This window comes from Bolinopsis microptera, chromosome 11 (assembly GCF_026151205.1).
Source record: "Bolinopsis microptera isolate Bmic1 chromosome 11, MBARI_Bmic_1.0, whole genome shotgun sequence".
Classification (NCBI taxonomy): Eukaryota; Metazoa; Ctenophora; class Tentaculata; order Lobata; family Bolinopsidae; genus Bolinopsis; species Bolinopsis microptera.
The window spans coordinates 15,823,464-15,845,532 of NC_087082.1; the positions used below are offsets into that span (position 1 = coordinate 15,823,464).

General features: G+C 36.5%; 5 protein-coding genes across 5 annotated transcripts; all 5 read right to left on the reverse strand.

Moving 5' to 3' along the window:
• Positions 1-3,132: 3,132 nt before the first annotated feature.
• LOC134822579 (uncharacterized) lies at positions 3,133-4,255 on the reverse strand. The gene is made up of 3 exons (XM_063833704.1): positions 4,122-4,255; positions 3,800-3,924; positions 3,133-3,467 (listed from the first exon to the last, which is right to left on the reverse strand). Exons 1-3 carry the CDS (start codon positions 4,238-4,240, stop codon positions 3,391-3,393), a joined length of 321 nt encoding a protein of 106 aa, XP_063689774.1. The 5' UTR covers positions 4,241-4,255; the 3' UTR covers positions 3,133-3,390.
• Positions 4,256-4,422: 167 nt separating this feature from the next.
• Positions 4,423-7,634, reverse strand: LOC134822577 (exocyst complex component 7-like). Its single transcript, XM_063833702.1, has one exon. The coding sequence runs from the start codon at positions 6,607-6,609 to the stop codon at positions 4,570-4,572; it is 2,040 nt and encodes a 679-aa protein (XP_063689772.1). The 5' UTR covers positions 6,610-7,634; the 3' UTR covers positions 4,423-4,569.
• A 45-nt stretch (positions 7,635-7,679) lies between these two features.
• LOC134822578 (uncharacterized) lies at positions 7,680-9,490 on the reverse strand. The gene is made up of 2 exons (XM_063833703.1): positions 8,541-9,490; positions 7,680-8,226 (listed from the first exon to the last, which is right to left on the reverse strand). The coding sequence occupies exons 1-2, from the start codon at positions 8,700-8,702 to the stop codon at positions 8,029-8,031; spliced, it is 360 nt and encodes a 119-aa protein (XP_063689773.1). The 5' UTR covers positions 8,703-9,490; the 3' UTR covers positions 7,680-8,028.
• On the reverse strand, positions 9,333-12,788 carry LOC134823675 (uncharacterized). The gene is made up of 4 exons (XM_063835209.1): positions 12,604-12,788; positions 10,175-10,938; positions 9,625-9,722; positions 9,333-9,362 (listed from the first exon to the last, which is right to left on the reverse strand). Exons 2-4 carry the CDS (start codon positions 10,644-10,646, stop codon positions 9,333-9,335), a joined length of 600 nt encoding a protein of 199 aa, XP_063691279.1. The 5' UTR covers positions 10,647-10,938; positions 12,604-12,788.
• Positions 12,789-13,024: 236 nt separating this feature from the next.
• Positions 13,025-21,741, reverse strand: LOC134822575 (uncharacterized). The gene is made up of 11 exons (XM_063833701.1): positions 21,557-21,741; positions 20,674-21,436; positions 19,676-19,814; positions 16,900-17,002; positions 16,471-16,734; positions 15,377-15,527; positions 15,122-15,270; positions 14,712-14,886; positions 14,446-14,571; positions 13,712-13,793; positions 13,025-13,557 (listed from the first exon to the last, which is right to left on the reverse strand). Exons 1-11 carry the CDS (start codon positions 21,725-21,727, stop codon positions 13,497-13,499), a joined length of 2,184 nt encoding a protein of 727 aa, XP_063689771.1. The 5' UTR covers positions 21,728-21,741; the 3' UTR covers positions 13,025-13,496.
• Between the last annotated feature and the right edge of the window lie 328 nt (positions 21,742-22,069).

Here is a 22,069-nt window from a genome sequence, read left to right on the forward strand (position 1 = left end):
TTTGAGAATGTAAAAATGTACAAATGCGTGGAAGAATTGGGATCTGAATTTATCGATGTATAAAAAGAGTTAAGATATATATTATTTGCTTTCAGGAATTTTGCACGGGCCTGAAAAATGTGATGTAAATATCATTAACCCCTTATTTTATGTATTTGTTTATGAGATAAAGCGTTTCATTTCGTCGGGAAAGATTCATTTCGAGCGATTATCCATTACAAATAGAGTCGGTTCTTTCCAATGGAGATGACCGACAGTAAATCACTCATTTTATCGTGTGCAATCTGTTCAATCTGATTCGAGCCATTCTGATAGTGATTTATCTCGTAAAACTAACATAATGGATTTGCTGCGTAACATTGCTCAACAATTTGCATGACTATTGATGAAAACAGCTTGTCAAGTGATATAAATGGTCCCTTTCCACTGGAGGAGTACTGGCACGTGATAGCGGTGCTTTGTCCTGATTGGATAAGCCTTGGTAGTGGTCGGTTCGGCGTGCAATCCAAAAGGATCACTGCCCCAGTTAGTGTGTAGTACAGGTTGAAAATGAGGTATTGTTCTTGTAGTCACGACTTTGGACTCCTGCAACAGTTGCCATGGTTACCCTTACGAATTTTTGGGCATTTCTCCAGTGCATTTGTCACTTGTATTTCGAACATGTCCTGGGTACATTCCAAAAGAAATTAAATTAATGATAGCATTAACGAGATGACTGTGACATGTTGGACCGATCAGGTGTGTCCCTGAAATATTGGAAAACTAAAGACAGTCTGCGACTTTCGAGTAAGGTCAATGATGTGGAAAGTAAAATTACCAGTCCTGAGAATTTGTTAAATTACTTTTGGTTTCTGAGCTGAACTGATGCTCTGAAAAACTTAGGTTAATTCATTAAACTAAGTAAATTCACCCATCATAATCGAATAACTATTTAAGTTTCCGTAGATTTAATCCGATCTCCGAGCAGTCGTGATTCTGCATGTTTCACAAAGAAATCAGCCAAAGTGCCACCACAGGCCCCCCGATTATGTACCGCATCCGCAGCTGTAAAACTTCTGGATTAATTCATGTCACGTGGTGCATATCGGTCAGTGTGCAGAGTGCAGAGTTAGAGCAATGATAAACTAATATCGACCCTCTTATTGTGTTTGTCACGTGATCGGGAATTTATATTGTATTTCAAGAAATTTGCTTGACAAATGTGCTTGTTATACGAAATAAATAAAGTGGAATCGGATTGAGATTTGCTCCATTGGCATGCAATTGTGAATTGAAAATTCAGCTTTAAAGAAGAAACATGTGAATGCCTTATTGACTATTGTTCAGAGAATGATGTACAGCGGACGAGAATAATCATTACTTGTCCTAAAAGTAGTGCGATCGTTCATCAGACAATAAACAAAAGGTGCCGGAAACATTTTGTTTAGTCCAGAATTCTTTTTTAAAGACAAAAAATGCACGCTATGTTATGATCAATGACCGCGCTGTTTACACTAAGATTCTTATATTTATTCGTGATGAAAACGATTTAATCACCTCGAATGACCTCGATCTAGTGCACAATCAACAAGGCAAATTGTATCACCATATAAGGGAATTCGCCCGGCTTTTTAAAGCTTAGAAGATAAAAACTGTTAACTGTTTAAAGAAAAGCATTGAAAAGATAAGCAGTAAAGTCACTCTCCTAAAATTTTAAAGTTTTAAAACTCTGATAGATGATCACCAGTTTCCTGTGTGGTCGTAGACACTTTCTATCATCAGAATTATTGTAGTAGAATGGAATAAAAAATGTAAAGCCTGAATTTCGGCCGGCTAAGTTGACAATTTCATCACTTTATTTTTTACACTACAGTAGTCTAATTAAAGTCATATATCTTAATTTTATGACAGCTGTATAGGATTTGGTAGGCAGATACGGTAAGCCAGGATGAAACAGTAAACACCGATGGTCCGTGTCGAAAGTTAGAGTTTTGGCAAGATTGCCATGGCATCCACTTAGTAACTGGAGCATTTGATCCCATTTGTAACTATTTTTGCTCCTAGATTGGAAGTTAATCCAATAGCCGTGCATGTGTATAAGATTCCTCGTGTGACCTTGTGTGCCACAGATGCACTGAGTTATAACGTTTCTGGAAGGCGCGGAAAGGTCTACCGCCGAACAATCTTATAATGTAGCAACGACTTACTTTTATCAACCACTGTGACACAAATGCGCCGCGCGAGGCCTGTCCATCAGTACATGGCTACTCCGCTGCCTTGCGTGAAGAAGTGACGAAAACTCGTGTTCGAGCCCTTGCAGTGAGAATTCAAATAGATGGATCTGGTGAGCCGAGAGATCAAGTCCCACGGCAATGAGAAAAATTAATTGTTTTAAATTTCCACAGATTTATTTTAATGACTCTTGAGGGTGACCAGCCACGGCTGAAGTGTTGCTGTGGCCTGTGAGGTTAACCGCTAGGGTTGACTGCAGGATTAGATATCGTGTTTTTGAGGTAAACTGGTATAGGGGACGAGAATCAGGTTAAGCGAAAACTGAGCTGACAGTGCAGGTTAGGGGTAACCTGTCAAGTAGGCATTAACTTTTGTACCTCAGTGCCAATAATATGAGTGAGGATGTTACCATTTCATTGATGTTTAATTGATCTAGACCTTGGAGGATATCAGGATCCAGCGCTCCAATTGTGCTTTTAACCAGTAATGGCAAACTACAAAATCACCCACAAAGATCCGCACCAACAATAATAATTCAAAGCTGCTATTACCACAATCATGTTATAGGGAGCTGAAGCACGTCTCCAATGAGGTTCTAGGGCGTGCCGGCGTTAAGTCTATTCGAATTTTCATCGATTCTTCTATACTAATTTATGGAAAGAGGTCACGGGTGACGGGGGAGACCCCGAAAAGGCTGGATTAGCATTAAACCGAGTGCAATGGAGAAACTTGGTACGTCGTACAAGAGATGTGTGAGATGCAGGACTAGATAGAATATAGCATGTGTGTGACGTGTGAACACAGCGAAGAAGAGGGGTTTGTGATTTATACACCTTCAATCGTTCGTGCTCACCCAACGGGCAGAAAGGTCTACCGACAAGTTTGTACAATATTGTTAGAGAAGAGGAATAAAACGCAAAGTTAATCACTTGAACTATTGGCATAATTTTTACTCATAACATCACAATTAGAAAATAATAATATCCGAAGGCCAGTCTCTGATCTTAAACACCTAAAAAATCGGAGGACAGCCTAGCCTAACAATAAATTACAAATGTGGTTCAGATCCAAAAGGGGTCGTGGCTTAGTTAACTTTGCTAAACAAAATTGAATCTATTCTTCGATAGTGTGAGTCTCGATGGTCCATGATAGAAAGCAGTCAACGTTGTTGAACTATATTTATTCCTCTTCTTCTGCAGCTGCAGCCTTGGGGTACTTGTTCTGCCACTTCAACAGTTGCTTGGAGGGGAAAACACCTGAAATGGGCAACATTGGTCAGGATCTTGATGTTTTTGAGTTGATGCGGCATAAACTTGATTCCTCAAGATTAAACTTAGTCAATGGTTTCACTGTTCACTTAAACCATAATATTCATGGCCCGGCCGGCCGGACTTTCTAGCTCGATCCAGCTGCCTAGGAGCTGGCCAGACGCGCGCGCGCCTGAGTCCAGCTTTCCAGAATAAATTGAGCTTTGTACTATGCATTTATTTACGCGTGTTCCCTACCGTGCATCAGAAACGATTCGTCAAAATAAATATTTTATCAACTGAAGAATGTTCGCGAAATCCGCCCAAACAATCGTTCTCACCTCGGTCAAGTTGGTCGTTCCACTTTTCGATCCAAGGTTGAGGACAGATGTGCTCGTAGTGATGTCTGAACCAATCACATGGCTTGTACCCTTCACCCTTCTTCCAGATACACTTCTGGAAATCACTGATAGGGAAAACTTTAATTAGAATATGTTTTTAAATACATTTTAGATTAGATAATTCAAATCTTGGTCACCGCAGATTCGAGTCCATAGCACCAAGGCTAGTTATACAGATCGAGATGGTAAACAGAAATTAAGAGGATATACCGCAGTTAAATGTTAGTTAATTAAACTGGAAAAGTAGAAGAATTGTACTCACATGAAGTATTGGTTACACTTGGGCCCTTGGTTAAAAGAAGGGTATCTTGGGTCGTATTTAGGACTCCATATGAACTTCTTTACAGTACCATCCGGCATTTCAACGTCCCTCCAACCCATTTTTAATGTATTAGCTAATTGGTAACTTTAGTTAGTTGTTGAAACGATGGATATGTATTATAAATTTAGACTTTTATGCAATAAAATAACGGACTATAAACAAACTGTTAAATAAACAGAATTTCGACTTGATCAAATTATTGTAGAGATGATTCAATAAAAACAGTAGAAACACACGGAAATCGTTACCAAAGAATAAATGAAATTTTCACATAATATTTACAAAAAACAAAAATAAAGAAAACCAAGCAGTCAAACCTAAACGTTTTATCTGACCCGAGTCCAAAATTAAAAAGGAAATCACATTTAAACATCATTTACAGGTAAAATCAAAATTTCTGATCGAAGAACATGGTCAAAGTCTTCTCGACATCTTCCGTCGAGTAAATGATATACTTTTTATTATTTGAAGAGAAATTCACCTTTTCATACCGTTTACACATATCTTCGTACCGGAAAATAATAGCCTCAATGTTCCCCTCTCTGACCCACTCTCTGAACTGAGGATCTGGTATCGCCCACTTCTGCTGAATTCTCAGCTGTTCCTCCAGTGTGGTATTAAACACCTTAAACTTAGTTTTAATAGCATCTTTCTGACTATCCTTCAGCTTGTCAGACTCCCTGAACACGGTGCCAGTGTTCGAGTCCGCCATCACATCAACCATGGGCTGATACCAGAGTCTATATACTTCCATCTGCTTGTGTATCCAGTCAATGTACCTGGCGTCAAGATCAACACCGTCATGGTGGTTATCTTGCAGCAGCGTCAGTATCTCCGATTCCTTCAGATTATTCCTGATGTAGTTGTAGTTGTTCATCAGGAAGAGCGCTGACAAACACTTGTTATCATAGACTTTAGACTTTGATTCTAGATTCTTCTCCAGTGCCTTCAAAATACCGTTAATATAAGTAGCCATCTGACGGTGAATGTTAGATTGTGGAAGTTTCCTGGTACCCTGATGCTGGACACCTTTAAGTAAAGTTCCGACTGTTTCCTCGTACGCTAACAGCTGACCACAGATACTCATCACATTACTCGTCAGTTGGTGAACAGTTCCGTCACTCGCTACATTAGATGTCTTCACAGCATCATCCTCAACAAAACACTTGAACTGATCCAGCGTTTCTTTAACACAGGTTGTGATAACGGAGATAAGATTAGAGATAGGAGCCAGGGGTGCTGCTTCAAAGTCAAGCTGGTCCTCACTGATAAGACTACATTTTATCTTGTTTAGATTCTGATACAACATGATCAGGGGGAACACTGCCACCCAGTTGTTGTTCAGGATCTGTTCCTTGGCCGCTTTTACAAGTTGCATTCCTTCACCCTCAAAGTGAGTCATGGCCGGCTCTACAATATCAACAAATACTTTCTCACACAGGGACGGTGTTATCAGGTCCTGGATCTGATAGTACTCTGATTTTATTAACTGAGCGAAATAAGTGCCAACTTTGGCGAAACTTTTAGCTGTCTGCTCTACGTTTATGTCCTCTTTGATGGTTTGTATAGATGTATGATCAGATGGGGTCCTCTTATGGCCACGTTTACTTTGTCGCCTGACATTTTCTCTGGATAATTTGGACCCTTTTCTTGTTATTTCTGCATTTCTAACCTTGCGCCCCATGATAGGGGTAGCGTTAGCAAATATAGCAAGTTGCTCAGCATTCGCTAACATCTCCAGCTTTTCCCTCAGGTATTTCTTCTGAACGGTCACATAGTTGGTACAAATAATCTTGACAAAATCAACACCAGGAAGGTAGTTGTTCTTCACAAAAACATGATTCTCAGCCACCCACTTTGATATCAAGGATAGGCTCTGCTTAGCTTCAGGTATGAGTAAAGGTATCACAGGTAATTCATCACCATCGGAAGTCATATCTTTTATCCCGACATTTCTGGATTTCTTCTTTAACACATCCTCAAATTCCTTACACATATTTCCCAGACCCGTGTGGAAAAGTTCTTTAAGCTTCTTAACTTCATTACTATTGGGATTGTTATCCAGAAAGAATTTAATAGCTCTAGACAGTTCCTTCATGTTTTTAATATACTCTGGAACACTTGAACTGACATCATTACTTATAGTCCTATCAAGTTCTTCCCTCAAACAATAATACCTGGCTACCTTATCCAACTCCTTGATAGCTAACTCCCCGTTAGATTGAGCTCTTATCTTAACTTGCATCTCGTCGTAAACAGGCATTATCTGACCCTTTAACCTGACCAGCCGGTCATCAAACTGCGTTAATCTTTCTTTCATGTTTTCCGTAAGAGAGGAGCTCTTTTTGAGCATGTTTTGGAGGATTTCCAGCTTTGCTCGGTCTTCCTTCAGCTGTGCTTCTATCATGGCTACCTCGCCTGTTGTCATGATGGAGCGCTGTGGTGTGGTTATTTGTTGTTTAATGATATTAATTATACAATTTGTAGATTGTAACCAAATTTATAAAGCATTTAACACAATGGATTTCTAAGTTTAGTATGTATAACAACGTTTTTAAATTTAGAGAGAGTTTACTACATTGCAGATAATTAATAAAACACAACTTTCTAAAATGATATTGATATTGGATATTTTATACAATAAATAGTGAGTTGAATGGTCAGGTTATAAGTTATATAAATAAATAATCAGCAGGTTCCCAGCCCTAAATATTCTAACATTAAACGGTCATGAAATAACAGTCGTTGGATCTCAGTTTTAAATATTTAACACCTGTTTTATTCTAAATTTATACAAGAGCATGATCAGTACTTAGAATTATCAAAATTATTCGTAAGTGCGCGAATAGACATTAGACATACATACTGCTCATTAGCACTGTTTAGTATATTTTATATTATATGCAATATTTTTCCATTGCGCCTATAGCGACATAAATTTAGACAACAGCTGTTATATTGTCCGTCTTTATCGAATGCATGAAAATTTACAACGACCGTCAGTTTATGAGAGCGGAATACATCGATCAAAAAAACTAAATTATACCAACATCAAAAATGTGTCTGCCGTGAAATTTGATGAAATTAAATAAATCATTTGAAATCAAAATAATTTGAAACCAAAATTTAAATATTATGATAAATTAATATGGAGTGAAAACGGCAAATATACCAAACTGGTCGGCAAAAATAAATAATTTAAATTCAATCAAAATGTCTGTTAAAATTAGACTAGAAGTCAATTTAATGAAATTAAATAATTTAAATAATGAATTTATGAGATAATAAATAAGTAAAGTCTGGTTTTTAATAATTCTCAATAAACAAATAAATTATAATTATCATTCATTAAGCTTCTGAAAACGACTGTATGCAACTTATAATGTCACCTTTCTACTTTCCTATTAAAATTCCTTTTAAATATATTTTAATAGTCTCTGAGTATCATAATAATGTATATCATTTAATAATTAATTATACATAAATGTAGGTTACAATTAGTATTATGAGCACCACTAATTTTACAACCCCCTTTGATAAATTCTCCCTTATTAACACTCAGCTAAAAGAAACTAAAAACAATAATTTAAGTAATAGAAGTAGCACAACAACCCAGAGATCTATTAACTGCTAGTTACATTAAATTAAATTAAATAACAACAAACTTATCATAGCACAACCATTTCAAATCTACACGAAAACCATAATTACCAGGTGGACCCTGGATGTAAAATCTTGTATCAGCTACAAATAAGGGAATTTATATCTAGCACATAATGTCATTGAAGACATGGAATCTGCAAGTTAAATATTTTAATAACCACAAATAAACATCCTCACAATATTCTCACATCACACAGCAATCCTTCTTCTCACTCCCCTCGATTGTCTCCTCCGGTTCCTCTTCAGCCACCACTTCTTCAACTGGAGTATCTGCTGCTGGTGAACTGGCCTCAGATTTCAGACCATACTTTTCTCTCATTTTACTCCTCTGATCCTCTCTCTCAGCATTGAAAGACTCGTAATGTTGCTTTCTTCTTTCAGCCTGAGAAAAAACAAATTCAGTTGGAATGGGTGATCAAATTGTGGTTTTTATCAAAACACACTGCAATTGTTACTTTGTAGCAAGAAGATTAAGTAGTCAGTTATTGAGGGTAATTACAGAGAGGCATGTTTGTTTTTACATATTGTGTTCAACAACAGTGCACTGAGCAACAAGCCAATGAAATCCTAGTATTATGTCAAAACAAGCTCCCCACCAGTACTCATCTCTTTAAAAACAGTTCAATAGCAATTAAAATGGTGTTTGCATCAAAATTGACTGCAAAATGAATATTCATTATTCAACAATTAACAAACCTCTTGGTTCATCTGTTCTTCCTCACTGAGATTTTGAGCAGGTTGTGGTGGTTCAGGTTCATCTGAGTCCAGCATTTCCTTGCATTTCTTTGAAACCTCATCTAGTTTGTCTGTCAAAGCACCAGTTTTACTCTTTAAAACTTGCTTTGCAACGAAGTTCATAACAAAATCAGGGCAGAAATTTCCATTGTACCTTTAAAAATATACAATGAGGGAGTTTAGACTGGCCAAAGGGTAAATTTAGAAGTAAAGACAAAGTATAAAGCAACATATCCAAATAACAATATATCTTTTAATCGGTGCAAACTAGAACACTTAGCAGCGGAAATTGTCCAATGAGCTACAAAATTTATCTCAATAAGTTAAGAGGTTGGAATAACAATTTTAATTACTTTCACAAATTTCACACCAAAAGTTGAGACATAAATGGAAAAAATTGACAAAATTTTCCGGTTAAAAAAATTCTGTTCCCATACTCTATTAAACTGAAATGTAGCTGTACTTGCTAATTACAGGACGGCGACCATGATGATGATGTTTATTTTCATAACACCCCAAGTTTTTACTGTTTTTTAAGATTTACTGATTCATTTTCCGTAATAATAGTAGTAAATAAGCTATCAGAATTTATTATTTAACAAATTGTTCATTCTAGATCATAACAAATTTGAAATATTCCCGATCAGTTTATAAGGTAGGTTATTGTTCAGATTGTAGTATATTAACTTACAGTTCTTAAAAGAATATTAGTCATCTTGTAATAGCTAAGGAATCTCAAACTACTGCACCTTCTCAACCAAACCTGGTGACTAGTCTTACCACCTGGTGAGTAGTCAGTAGCAAAGTTAAAGCTGAGTACTGTCACATTGTTACACACAACCTTTAGATGGGTACAAGTTTTAGTTATAATCCAGTGTTTTACTTTATCAGTTGGAACACTGTCTAAGTACTGTGTATTGTCTCTAGCTACAGTACACCCCGCAATACGATAACGATAACCCCACTGATTGGTGTCTATATTCTCACATCTCATGGTAAACAACCTATCTTCAGTGCTACCCTCTACAGATAGAGTATAACACACACGAATATAACTCTGTAACTCATTATCTGTTGTTATGAACTGTATTGGTTCGTCTGGTAACAGGGGGTAGTATGTGCCACGTACAGGCTGTATCCAACCTGCAAATAAATTAGTTACAATGAACAAATTAAGTGACACAACGTGTATTGTAATTTGTAACTGACAATTAAATGGTTAATTCAGAAATTAGCAATATAACTAAGTAGAGACATAAAATTTGGTTGAAGATTAAAATGTGTATGTTAATTAATAGGTACCAACTGATAATAATAACATTCTATATTATGCCTGTTTTAAACTCATCAGTTTGTCTGGCAATGCAATCTGAAAATAGATTAGATATTAATTAAGTGTACCTAAACTGAACAAACAATGACGTGTCAATCACAGGCTATTTAAAACCTGAATATTATTATAATATTTATATTAGATCTGCTGAGTTTGCTCTATTGAAAAGCAAAATTAGCAGACATATTACAAACATATGAAATTAAAACAAAATAACAGGTAAGTTCAGTGTTCACCCTTCCAATTCAAAAATTCCATTTACCTGTTTTAACCTCATCAGTTTGAGTGGCAACGTGTCTACAACCCTCCTGTACATCTCCATCATCACTATCTTCTGAATCTCCACTACATTGACTGTCTTCTAGCACCTCATCAGAACCACCAGCTACAACTTCACTCCTCAACTTGACCACCTTTTCTACCAACTCTTTCACTTTACCACTCTCAGATCCTTCCGACAGTTCAGTTATCAGGTCCACAACTTCAACAAACTGGTCCGGATATCTTTGCTGAAATAGTCTCATATCTACTTGTTCAAGTAAATACAAAGAGTTCTCATCAAATCCTGTGTACTTCAACCCAAACGTGAGATAACTGATTAAACAATCAAACAGAATGTTCAATTCTCTACCAGCTATCTGAATTGACATGTTGATCTGACGTTTTGATAGCTCAGCAAAGTTGGACATGTATTTCCGTAAAAATACCCTTTTTCCTATGTTCCTGGACGTCATGTTTCTGACAAGTAGACCCACAAACTTGCTCTGTTTCAGATTGAAGTATGCTCGACTGGCAATCTCACAGGCAAACAGAATCTCCTCATATGAATTGTTCTCAAAGTTCAGAACATCTGTTTTAAAGAACTTTAAACATTTCCTTCTAAACCAGCCCCACACCAAAAACGTGGGCCATCTTGTTAACGTCCTCAAAGTTTACTCTCTCCAGCATCTCAGATTCACCAGAGTACATTGCATCAACAAAACAATGTACTGCTTGAACACTAAAGTCATCCATCTCGAGTGTAGACTGAAAAACAAAATGTTATTTAACTGAAATAAATTTGACGAGTTAAAACGTCATGATATATATATGTATATAATAATACTTTCAACACTACTATAATTATATAGTTATATAGCAAATAATTTGAGACAGTTATTATATTATATACGCTAATCTAACTGCGTATAATGCGATTACACTATTAATTGCACGAGGCGCAGCCGAGTGGAAATTGATACAATAATCGCACGAGGCGAAGCCGAGTTCGATTATTGCAGTTATTTCACGAGGCGCAGCCGAGTGCAATAACTGGTGTAATCGTATTATACATGCAGTTAGATTTGCGTATAACTCCACGCCTCTGATGTTATAACCAGTGTAATTAGTTTATAATCGCACCGACTTTGTTGTTATACAGTGTGGGCCTCAAAAGTCTACCCATCCTTATCTCTTAAAATTGAAACAGCTCGCTGAGATCTCACTAATTATTTTATTTCAGAATGGAAAAGCGCCATAACTTACGTTCTGATTAATATTTTTGATTCAAATTTTTAGAGAATGTTAATCATAATTAGACACAACTTCGTGCTAAGTTTTGTGTGAGTCTGAGCTTGTCTGACAAAGTTAGCTCCTGAGTGTGCTAGCTTTAATTTCTCACCCAGAACTGTTTACATTGGTTAATAGAAACCACAAAAAAATCCTGGGTAAAAAAATTAAAAAACCACCGATTTATTTATGTTTTACCAATTCTATTCATCATGATACATCGCACATTCCATGTAAGAAGAACGATATAAACAAGCAGGAAGGATCATCTGTGATAGTCCTTATCAGTTAAAATATAGAGAGAATGGAATGTGCGATGGATCCATGTGAATAGAATTGGTAAAACGTGAATAAATCGCTGGTTTTTTAATTTTGTTACCCAGGATTTTTTTTGGTGGTTTCTATTAACCAATGTAAACAGTTCTGGGTGAGAAATTCAAGCTAGCTCGCTCAGGGGCTAAATTGGTCAAATAAGCTCAGTGAAGCTCGCAATCACACAAAACTTGCCACAAAGGTTTAGATGTTTGTTATTAACATTCTGTGAAATTTAGAAGCAAAAATATTTATCAGAACATAAGTTATGCCACTTTTTGTTTTACAAATAATTAGTGAGATCTCAGCCTCATACTGTGTTGTGTTAATGCAATGTAAGGATTGACTTACTCCAAACACAAGGAAAGATGTTGTCCTAAACTATAAATTTAAATTTATGCCCATAAACCTATTTCGTGCGACCATTGCACTAACGGTCGCCAAACTACCTCAGGTAGTTGATTTAAGTCAATACTTGAATCAGCACCTCACAGTAGTAAAATACTAGGTTTTAATTAGGTCCTCATTTTACGAGGTGCTCTCTCTAACTCTAATTATCTGCCTGAGCCATGATTTACAGCATCTTTCAGGGAATCAGTGCAATTAGTTTAGTAATCGTACCTAATAAGATTTCAGTCACTCTCAAAACAGTGCAATTAGTTTTGTAATCGCACCCCCTGGAACAAAAACCGGTGCAATTATGGAATTAATAAATGGCCGCCAAATAGGTCAAAAGTGGAGTTATATCTTTAAATGACATTTATTTTGTTTAACAACTTAAATCTTATAACTGTAACTTATTAAAATCTACATTACATTTTCTCTCAGTACCTGACAAAGATTGGTGGTCATATTTCCAATAACTGGACTGTTGAGGGACATTATGACTGAGTTTACTTTCAACACTGATCCATCTTTCAGATTCAGCACCAGGTTACCATGTACTGGGGAGTTGATCAATTCTCTACCAAAGTTGGCAGGAACTCTTACTGTCGGGATCATCACTAGGATTGTTAGTTTTAGATAATTTCCCCCAATAAAGTATTCGAACAATATACACATAATATTACAATGACCCTACATAAAAATTCAATAAACATCTGAGTAAATTTGATAAAAACCCTTTAAGTAGTAAAAGTAGCCAATTCAATGTAGCCAATTCAATGTAATGGTTAGTTTTAGATGATAAAGTTAAATTATTTGCTGATGACCTTAAATTAATTAGCAATGCTGCTGACAGTAAAAGTGTTACTGAGGATTTACATGAATCAGAAATCTGGGAAAGTATTTTGTTACTTAAAGTAAAGTAAAGTAGTTTGTCTGGTTTGTCTGTCAAAGCACCAGTTTTACTCTTTAATACTTGCTTTGCAACGAAGTTCATAACAAAATCAGGGCAGAAATTTTCCTCGTACCTAAAATATACAAAGATACAACGAGGAAGTTTAGAAGTAAAGACAAAATATAAAGCTCAACATATCTAAATAACAATAGATTAGCAGCGACCAAATTTATCATATTCAGTTATTAAGAGGTTGCGATAAAAAACACTCAGATCACACAACTAAAATCCTTGATCCTCACTTGAATAACATCAACCTGGAATCCAGGCACGTAAAGGGTGAGCCTTGTTGTAGTCATCACTCTACAACTACACCATGATCCTCACAAAATAGCTTGGAAGTACTAGTTCCCGCAAAATATGAAAACTACTCGCAAACATTCCACTAGTATCCATCATCGGAGTCCTGAATATACTCTAGCTCCAAGTTAAAGGATTTGCCAAATCTGTGGGAGAACTGTTTAGATCTAACAAAGAGTTTGTACGGAAAATATGTGGAGAATTGCTCAAGGTGACATTTTAGTATGTACATAAGATGGTAAACATACGCGATTCAATAGCTTCATAAAATGTTTAATTCGAGGCGGAACATCAACAAACCTCTGGGGTGTTTCATTTCGTGAATAAGGAGATGAGAAGCGCGAATAGCGTGGAGCTCCTCGCTCATTAGGGAGGTCTGCTCCTATAAATTATACAGAATATATTATGTAATTATATACAAAATATATTTACATACAGCAAATAGAAAGTATATAATCGTCTGTAGAACCTTTTAAAAAACTGGGGGATGGCCCTAGGGGGTATCCAATTATGGTGAAAAATGGTGAATGATTTTTATGGTGAATCGGGTTTCCAAATTGAAAAAATTTCACCAAAATTTCACCATTTTACACCATCGGATACCACCGTGCCTGGCGCCATATCAGGAGCAGTATTGGCTCGCTAGTTTGCTTAAATAGTTCATTCAAATCCGATAACACTGTCGTCATTGTTTCTTCGACAAGTTTAATTCTGTACTTAAAGTTTACTACATCACTGTCCCCACTTATAATTGATGATAGAAAATAAACAAATTTCTTCAATATAAATTACAGTATTATGCGCTAGATATAGAGTTTGCTCATTTATATTTAATATTAATAAACATCTGCATTCTGCATCCGCATGAAGTGTGTTGGGTGAATCTGACCGGATGGCTTAAGTTGGCTCAGGCTGTCCTTCTAAATCGTCGTAAAGTCAGTCAGTCAATTAATGAATGTACGTCGATTGGTTTATTGATTCATTTATTGCCAGCCTAACTGCAAAACACTGGCCTTCATACCGTAAAAACTTACTCGATTTAGATTCCCTGCTGCTTGATGCTACGGCAGCCTCCATCTTACGGCGCGGCACCCAGTTATTATCACGCAACTCCACGACGTCTTGTATCATAAACCGGATACGGTACGCGTAGTTCGAATCTACAAAATTAAAAGGATAACATTTAGAATATATAGTAAACGTAGTAAATCTTAACAATCAAACAAAGAATAATTATATTATGCAAGTGTTCTAGAAGAGGTCACTGGTAGCTAATCTTATCAAAAGTTGCTAAACATACTTGATCCAAATTCTTTGAAGTCACCGAAACTTTTCTCGAAAGCTCGTTTCTTAAGTTCATCGTCGCAATCGTTCTCAAGTTTTAGTCCGACGGTAGAAAACAACTTAGCGAGACATTCCACCACTTCGTCATGTAACTTTCCTTGTGCTCGTTTAGCCAGCATGTTACCAATACACTGAGGTGTTACCATGATAACCAAACAGTAGATATGAATTACCTTGGTTTCCATAAACAAGATAGGGGTTGCCATTGTTTCCAATACACTGGTTTCCAATTAGTCATCGGTAAATTAGCATTCTAACTAGATATAACTAATTGAAAGGAAAGGTTCGATATTATGTGCTGTAAAAGCAAAAAAACGGAAATTCTTTAACCTAGAAAGTAATAGTCTCTAGAGAGTAGAGTCTGACCTGGCTGAGGATGATTTTAGAGGACAACATGCCCAAATTGAAGAGTTCCCCAATGAAGTTGATGTTACCCAGCATCTTCTTCTTTAGCTTACTGCGCTGGTACAGCAGCTCCTCCATCTGTGCCTGCTTCTCGTTCTCGGCCAAATCAGCTGAGGGTATTAGTAAGCATAAGTAGTAGAGGGGTTTCCGGTTTGGATTGGTTAGCAAAGGCAGTGTGTAAATGATGAGCGTGTATTTAATATTTATGAAACTCACTACGGGCCTGAAGTTCGTCCATCTTTTTGTTGAGTTTATCCTCATCGCTCTTTTCTCTGAAAAACTCCTTCTGACATCTGTTCAGCAGAGTCTTTCTGAACGGAGACACTTTGGAGTTCTGCTCCTCCGGAAACTTAATCGATCCCATTATCTGACAAAATAATCATTATAAATTTGATAAGTACTAAATTTGATAAATTATAGAAACTACGAAGCTTTCCATTCACACGAGGGGATCCGGGATCAGGTACTAAGTTCTGTACGTGACGTCGACTAAGTGTAATTTTGGAATTCTGTCAAAAGACCCACCCACCCCCTTCGCGATACTAACTGTTTTTTCGGATAATATTTAAGACACCCACCCCTTTTTAAATTACTTTCAACAGCTCATTTAACATTGGGAAATGGGCAAATTATAACCACTATTTAGTAGGGGTTTTGTTTTTAATGTAGTCGAATTAGATAAAAAGTTACAAAAAAATTCAAAAAACCAAAAAAAACTCAAAAAACCCATTCTCAAAATTAAAATAAGAGGTAAAATGGGTTTTTTGGGGTTGTTAGTACCATGTACTAACTGTTTTTCTGGGAAATGAGCAGCATCCACCGGTCACCACTTAGAACAAAAATACTATCTGTGTTTTGGAAGAAAATATGACCCACCCCCAACGTCACGTACGGTACTAAATGTATGATCCCCCCGATTCACAGGACAGCAAGTTACCTGGCAACGCCCGCTCATGATGTTTATCCAAGCTCACACAGGTGTAAGCGAGGACATAGATATTCATGCATTTCTGCACGAGGATAAATATACTATAATTAAATTTATACTACTATATAAATTTCCCACCAGCCTGCTTGAGCAGATCGCAAATTTTCTTGAGCCTGGTCATTCGAAAAAATGTGATTTCTAAAATAATTCCCGGTAAATCAACACCAAAAAATCCCGTTTCCCACTAGGCTAGTATAGCGTACCGGGCCGAGCGTACCCACTTTTGAAAGGTAAGCTTAAGAAAATAAAAATATTAAATTATGAATGGATAATAGACAATTACCGTGTAAACTTAAGGTTGGCATATATCATACAAACTAACCTTACAAACAATAGCATAAGTCTCACTGTAGAGTGGCTCCAACACGGCTTTCTCAAAAATAATCTCCACTGCTATCTCCAGTTTTTCCATGTTATCAATACCCAGCTGCAGTATCTGCACACTTAAATCCTTGAAGTTTTGTGGAGTAATTTTGTTGAGAGTACCCAGGATGTTGCCGCGCAGCATTTTCAAGTCCCGCAATTCTCCAGGGTAATTCTTTCTTTTTCGTTTAGAGAGCCACGCATTAGGATTCTTCTTGTGAGTCTGCAGCAATAAGTTATTGAATAGTGAATAGTGAATACTCTTAGTATTAATTGGCTGAACTACTATATAATATATTCTTTCATCGCGAACAAATCAGTTAATAAATTATTAACAAAACTATTAAACAAATTAGTTGAAAAATTATTGGATTAATTAAAATTGTACCTGGATAAGTGCGCGAGTATGTTTGACCGTGAAGGCCATGGGGTCGCGGTCGGTCATTACCATTTTCCCATTTCTAATCTGCCACGAGGGCACGAAAAGTTCCCTAAAAATGGAGTTGTAATGCTTTTAAATTAATCGATTGATCAGAATATGCTGCATTTATGTTTAGTTGGCCTAACATTTGGAATGAACTACCCTATTCAACTATAGAAGCGTGTAATAAATTTTACAATTTATTCATCAATACTTAAAACTTAAATAATAAAGATACTATGTCATCATAGTTGTTGAGTGCCAATGGATCTACCAAAATAGGTTGGTAAACATTCATAATAACGGCATTGGATTACACCATAATCATATTTTTCGAAAACTTCACAAACAACTAATAGCAGAGATCACCAGTCACCACACAAAACCACGTGCAACGACAAAATATTACACAAACAAATACAATCACAACAACGATATACACTCTATAAACTGTAACTAGGTAAAGCCATATAATTATCATACTGATAAGCCCAAGGTAAGGGCACTTTAAATTGTAACGTCTGATTTAGCGTTTATTTTTAACAAATAACCAATTTTAATTTACAATGTAGATCTCGTTAATAAGACTAAGATCACGATTCTGTAGCATACAGGACCTCCGGTTCTCGTGAAAAAATCTGATTTGCACTAGATACATTTTACGTTATTACCTCCACAAGCATAAGAATTAATTCAAGATGGCAGCGAATGAAAATGTTGCTGATACTTCTGGTCATAAAATCAAAATAAAATGTGGTAGCTGTAGCGGCTGGTGTTATTCTTCCAAAAACATCTGCAAGTGCTCATGGTGCCAAAACAACGCCCATGTCTTAAGGATAATTTAGGTTGTACAAGATGTTGTGAAAGTCTTATTCCTGGATTTTACGCGACTTACTAAGAAATTTACGATGACTACAATAAGCTTAATGGCGCTATCTACAATCCATACGCTAAAAATAGTCGATGTAATCTTATTGGAGACGCCATGACCAATGAAGAGCACCAGGATTCAACATGGAGCTGTCATAATTTTACCACTGTATTGGCCCACGTTGTTAACAGCTCGTTCGAACAGCTCGTTCGAACAGCTTGTTCGAACAGCTCGTTCGAACAGCTCGTTCGAACAGCTTGTTCTTCCCCCCAGCCTTGAAAACGGCAAAAGTAGTTCCTGTACATAAAGGTGGATCTAAAACTGAATTACAGACCGATATCTCTGCTTGATATTTCTTAGATACCTACAATATACTTTGAAAATCAATATGGTCACCCTGCTTCTTTTGATTGACTTTAGCAAAGCCTTTGACCTTGTGGATCACTCCATACTCTTGAATAAGCTCGAGTTTTAAGTACTTAAGCTCTTAAGGGGGCCGGGGGGGGTCTTCATCAAAATTCTCTCGAAATCGAGTTTATAGTTGTTTCTGATAGAGGGGAGTGATATCTATCAGCTGCTTTTAATCCCATGGAAAAATATTGTTCCTAGCCGAAATTATCGCCGGCCAAAGGTCAGCGCTTATGTGTAATTGTATTGCGCGAGCGATTTTCAATCGCGCGTTCTGAAAATCGAGTCTAAAAATCTATCTTCTCCTACATTTTTTGAGCAATCACCCTAAAACTTTCAGGATATGTTCTTAGGATCAGTTAGAAGAGAACTCTAGAGCCAGAATTTTGAGATAGGCCTTTAAAGATTTTTAATTCGATTTGGAAAATCTTGGACCTTGATTTTTAGAGGTCCAAGATTTTCAAAATCGAATTAAAAATCTTTAAAGGCCTATCTCCAAATTCTGGCTCTAGAGTTCTCTTCTAACTGATCCTAAGAACATATCCTGAAAGTTTGAGGGTGATTGCTCAAAAAATGTAGGAGAAGATAGATTTTTAGACTCGATTTTAAGAACGCGCGATTGAAAATTGCTCGCGCAATACAATTACACACAAGCGCTGACCTTTGACCGGCGATAATTTCGGCTAGGAACAATATTTTTCCATGGGACCAAAAGCAGCTGATAGATATCACTCCCCTCTATCAGAAACAACTATAAACTCGATTTCGAGAGAATTTTGATGAAGACCCCCCCCGGCCCCCTTAAGTATAATTCTATAAAGGTCCACTATTAGCAATAAACAGATACAGTGTCGCAGCAACTTCTTTGCCCAGTCTCTTCAACCTTAACATCTACAAAAGGTGCACAAAAAACATGCTTATTGATCAGCAAAACAAGGGCATTGCAAACGAATGGCCTAACTTTATGTTATACGATATAACGGGACTAAGGAAATCAAAGCGCAACATCAACCGTAATGCTGATAACAACCGCGTATTAATACCATAAGCACGCCTGCAAGCATCACCGAATCAATTTCACTGCATAACATCTCAGTTACACTGTCAACAATTCACCAGCAACAACGGCATGATGCTATGCGACTGATAACAGTCGTAAAAATAAAATTTTGAAACTTTGAAATAGCTAGCTAGCTAGCTGTAGTTATGCGCCTGTTTCCACTCTTACAACTCAGAAAGTGCATTAATATGATAATTTCAACTTTACAATCCTCAAGGCAACTTTAACTATGCTCAGCTATGTTTGTTAAATAAGCTCTATTTTAAATGAGTAAACTTCGGGCCGGTCCCCAACAAAAAGTGTGTTTTAAAATTAGTGGCACCTTGTTTAAATATTTAAACTTTTAATCGGATAAACCAACTGTTCGCTATATCTTTAGTTTTCCTTGAATACGAATTGATTACCTTGGCATTGGTGGTTCTTCTTCAAAATTAGGAAGAATAGGACTATCCATAATACAGTAGGACTTCGGGTAGTAGTAAGACAAGGGTAGATCAGGTACGATTTTATCTATCATCTCCTCTCTAGTGTATCGGTAGGGTCCTGTTGGTGTCGTATTATTTTATTAACATGGAAATTACGAACAAGTGTTAAAAACTAAGCAACAATGTGATAATTAGAGGACATAACCAATCGGCAAATGATTTTAATAAAAAACAAAATTAGCAGACAAATTACGAACATATTAAATTAAAACTTATTTAATAAAGCACAATTATCAGACAAATTACGAACATATTGAATTAAAATAATATATGATGATGATTAGCAATAAGTAGGTAAGTTCACCCTTCCAATTTAAAGGGGCATGGAAATTCTTCATGGAAATTTTCTCAAAATCAACTTTTTAGTTGTTTCTGATAGAGGAGAGTAATATCTATCTACAGAATTTTGAGATTGAAGGCGCAGGCCTTTAAAATTTTTTATTTGATTTTGAAAATCTTGGACCTCGTTTTTTGATGATTTTTCGAGGTCCAAGATTTTCAAAGTCGAATAAATTCTGTTTGGCTCATCTCTTCAAAATGATCCCTAGAACATATCCTGATAGTTTCAGGATGATTGCTCAAAAAATATAGAAGATTTTTAGACTCGATTTTTAGGGCACCCGATCAAAAATTGGTCGCGCAATACAATTAAACACACACGCTGACAATAATTTCGGATAGGAACGATATTTTTCCACGGGATCAAAAGCATCTGATAGATATTACTCCCCTGTAGTCTATCAAAAACAACTAAAAAGTCGATTTTGAGAAAATTTCCATGAAGACCCCCCCCCCCCCCCTGCCCACTTAAATTGGAAGGGTGAACTTACCTACCAATTGCTCATCATCATCATATTATTTTAATTCAATGTGTTCGTAATTTATCTGCCCCCTTAAACAATAAACATTCCATTTACCTGTTTTAGCCTCCTCAGTTTGAGTGGCAACGTGTCTACAACCCTCAAGTAAATCTTCATCATCACTTTCTTCAGAATCTCCACTACATTTACTGTCTTCTAGCACCTCATCAGAACCACCAGCTACAACTTCACTCCTCAACTTGACCACCTTTTCTACCAACTCTTTCACTTGACCACCCTCAGATCCTCCCGACAGTTCAGTAATCAGGTCAACTACTTCAACAAACTGGTCCGGATATCTTTGCTGAAATAGTCTCATATCTACTTGTTCGAGTAAATACAAAGAGTTCTCATCAAATCCTGTGTATTTTAACCCAAACGTGAGATAACTCACTAAACAATCAAACACAATGTTTAATTCTCTCCCGGCTATCTGAACTGCCATGTTGATCTGACGTTTTGACAGCTCATCAAAGTTAGACATGTATTTCCGTAAAAATACTCTTTTTCCTATGTTCCTGGTCGTCATGTTTCTGACAAATAGATCCACAAACTTGCTTTGTTTCAGATTGAAGTATGCTCGACTGGCAATCTCACAGGCAAACAGAATCTCCTCATATGAATTGTTCTCAAAGTTCAGAACATCTGTTTTAAAGAACTTCAAACATTTCTTTCTAAACCAGCTCACTTCGAAAACATGGGCCATCTTGTTAACGTCCTCAAAGTTTAATCTGTTCAGCATCTCAGATTCACCAGAGTACATAGCATCAACAAAACAATGTACTGCTTCAACACTAAAGTCATCCATCTCGTGGGAAGACTGAAATAGGAAACATTAAATTTGAATCCAGTTATATTATCTGAACTGCAATAACTTTATCTAATAAATTGAATTTTATAACAAAATATTCAAAATCTTCATATTATTCTCTCTCAGTACCTGACAAAGGTTGGTGGTGAAATTACCAATAACAGGACTGTTAAGGGACATTATAACAGAGTTTACCCTCAACACTGATCCATCTCTCAGATTCAGCACCAGGTTTCCATGCACTGGGGAGTTTATCAATTCTCTTCCAAAATTGGCAGGAACTCTCACCTTCGGGATCATCACTAGAATTGTTAGTTTTAGATAGGACTGATTATATTCTTGCTTATCACAAGATCAATGATTCCACTTATCGCAACCAATACTACCCAGTCCCAGAGACAAATAGCAAATACAATGGATACAAAAAATAGATGACGAAAGTAAAACATAGAACAGCAAAAAATATGACCAATAGAGTTAATTGATAATTACAAATTCTCAAAATGAACTATAACTACAGGTTTAAATGAGGAAGCAGGGACTAGTTTATTCACTAATAGTTGGGGCTTCACAACGTAGTAAGAATTGTCAAACAGTATATATACAATAAAGTAATTCAAGTGTTGCAATTGGCAGAGCAAA

Coding starts and splice junctions, on each gene's coding strand:
- LOC134822575 (XM_063833701.1), bottom strand. CDS start 21,727: ATGATCCCGAAGGTGAGAGTTCCTGCCAATTTTGGAAGAGAATTGATA. Junction 21,437..21,556: donor TCACCACCAACCTTTGTCAG/GTACTGAGAGAG, acceptor TTCCTATTTCAG/TCTTCCCACGAGATGGATGA. Junction 13,794..14,445: donor CAGCAGGGAATCTAAATCGA/GTAAGTTTTTAC, acceptor TATAATTTATAG/GAGCAGACCTCCCTAATGAG.
- LOC134822577 (XM_063833702.1), bottom strand. CDS start 6,609: ATGACAACAGGCGAGGTAGCCATGATAGAAGCACAGCTGAAGGAAGAC.
- LOC134822578 (XM_063833703.1), bottom strand. CDS start 8,702: ATGAACTTCGTTGCAAAGCAAGTTTTAAAGAGTAAAACTGGTGCTTTG. Junction 8,227..8,540: donor AAGAACAGATGAACCAAGAG/GTTTGTTAATTG, acceptor GTTTTTTCTCAG/GCTGAAAGAAGAAAGCAACA.
- LOC134822579 (XM_063833704.1), bottom strand. CDS start 4,240: ATGGGTTGGAGGGACGTTGAAATGCCGGATGGTACTGTAAAGAAGTTC. Junction 3,925..4,121: donor AAGTGTAACCAATACTTCAT/GTGAGTACAATT, acceptor TTTCCCTATCAG/TGATTTCCAGAAGTGTATCT. Junction 3,468..3,799: donor GAACGACCAACTTGACCGAG/GTGAGAACGATT, acceptor TGCCCATTTCAG/GTGTTTTCCCCTCCAAGCAA.
- LOC134823675 (XM_063835209.1), bottom strand. CDS start 10,646: ATGACGTCCAGGAACATAGGAAAAAGGGTATTTTTACGGAAATACATG. Junction 9,723..10,174: donor AACTGATGAGGTTAAAACAG/GTAAATGGAATT, acceptor ATTTATTTGCAG/GTTGGATACAGCCTGTACGT. Junction 9,363..9,624: donor AGTTACAGAGTTATATTCGT/GTGTGTTATACT, acceptor ACTACTCACCAG/GTGGTAAGACTAGTCACCAG.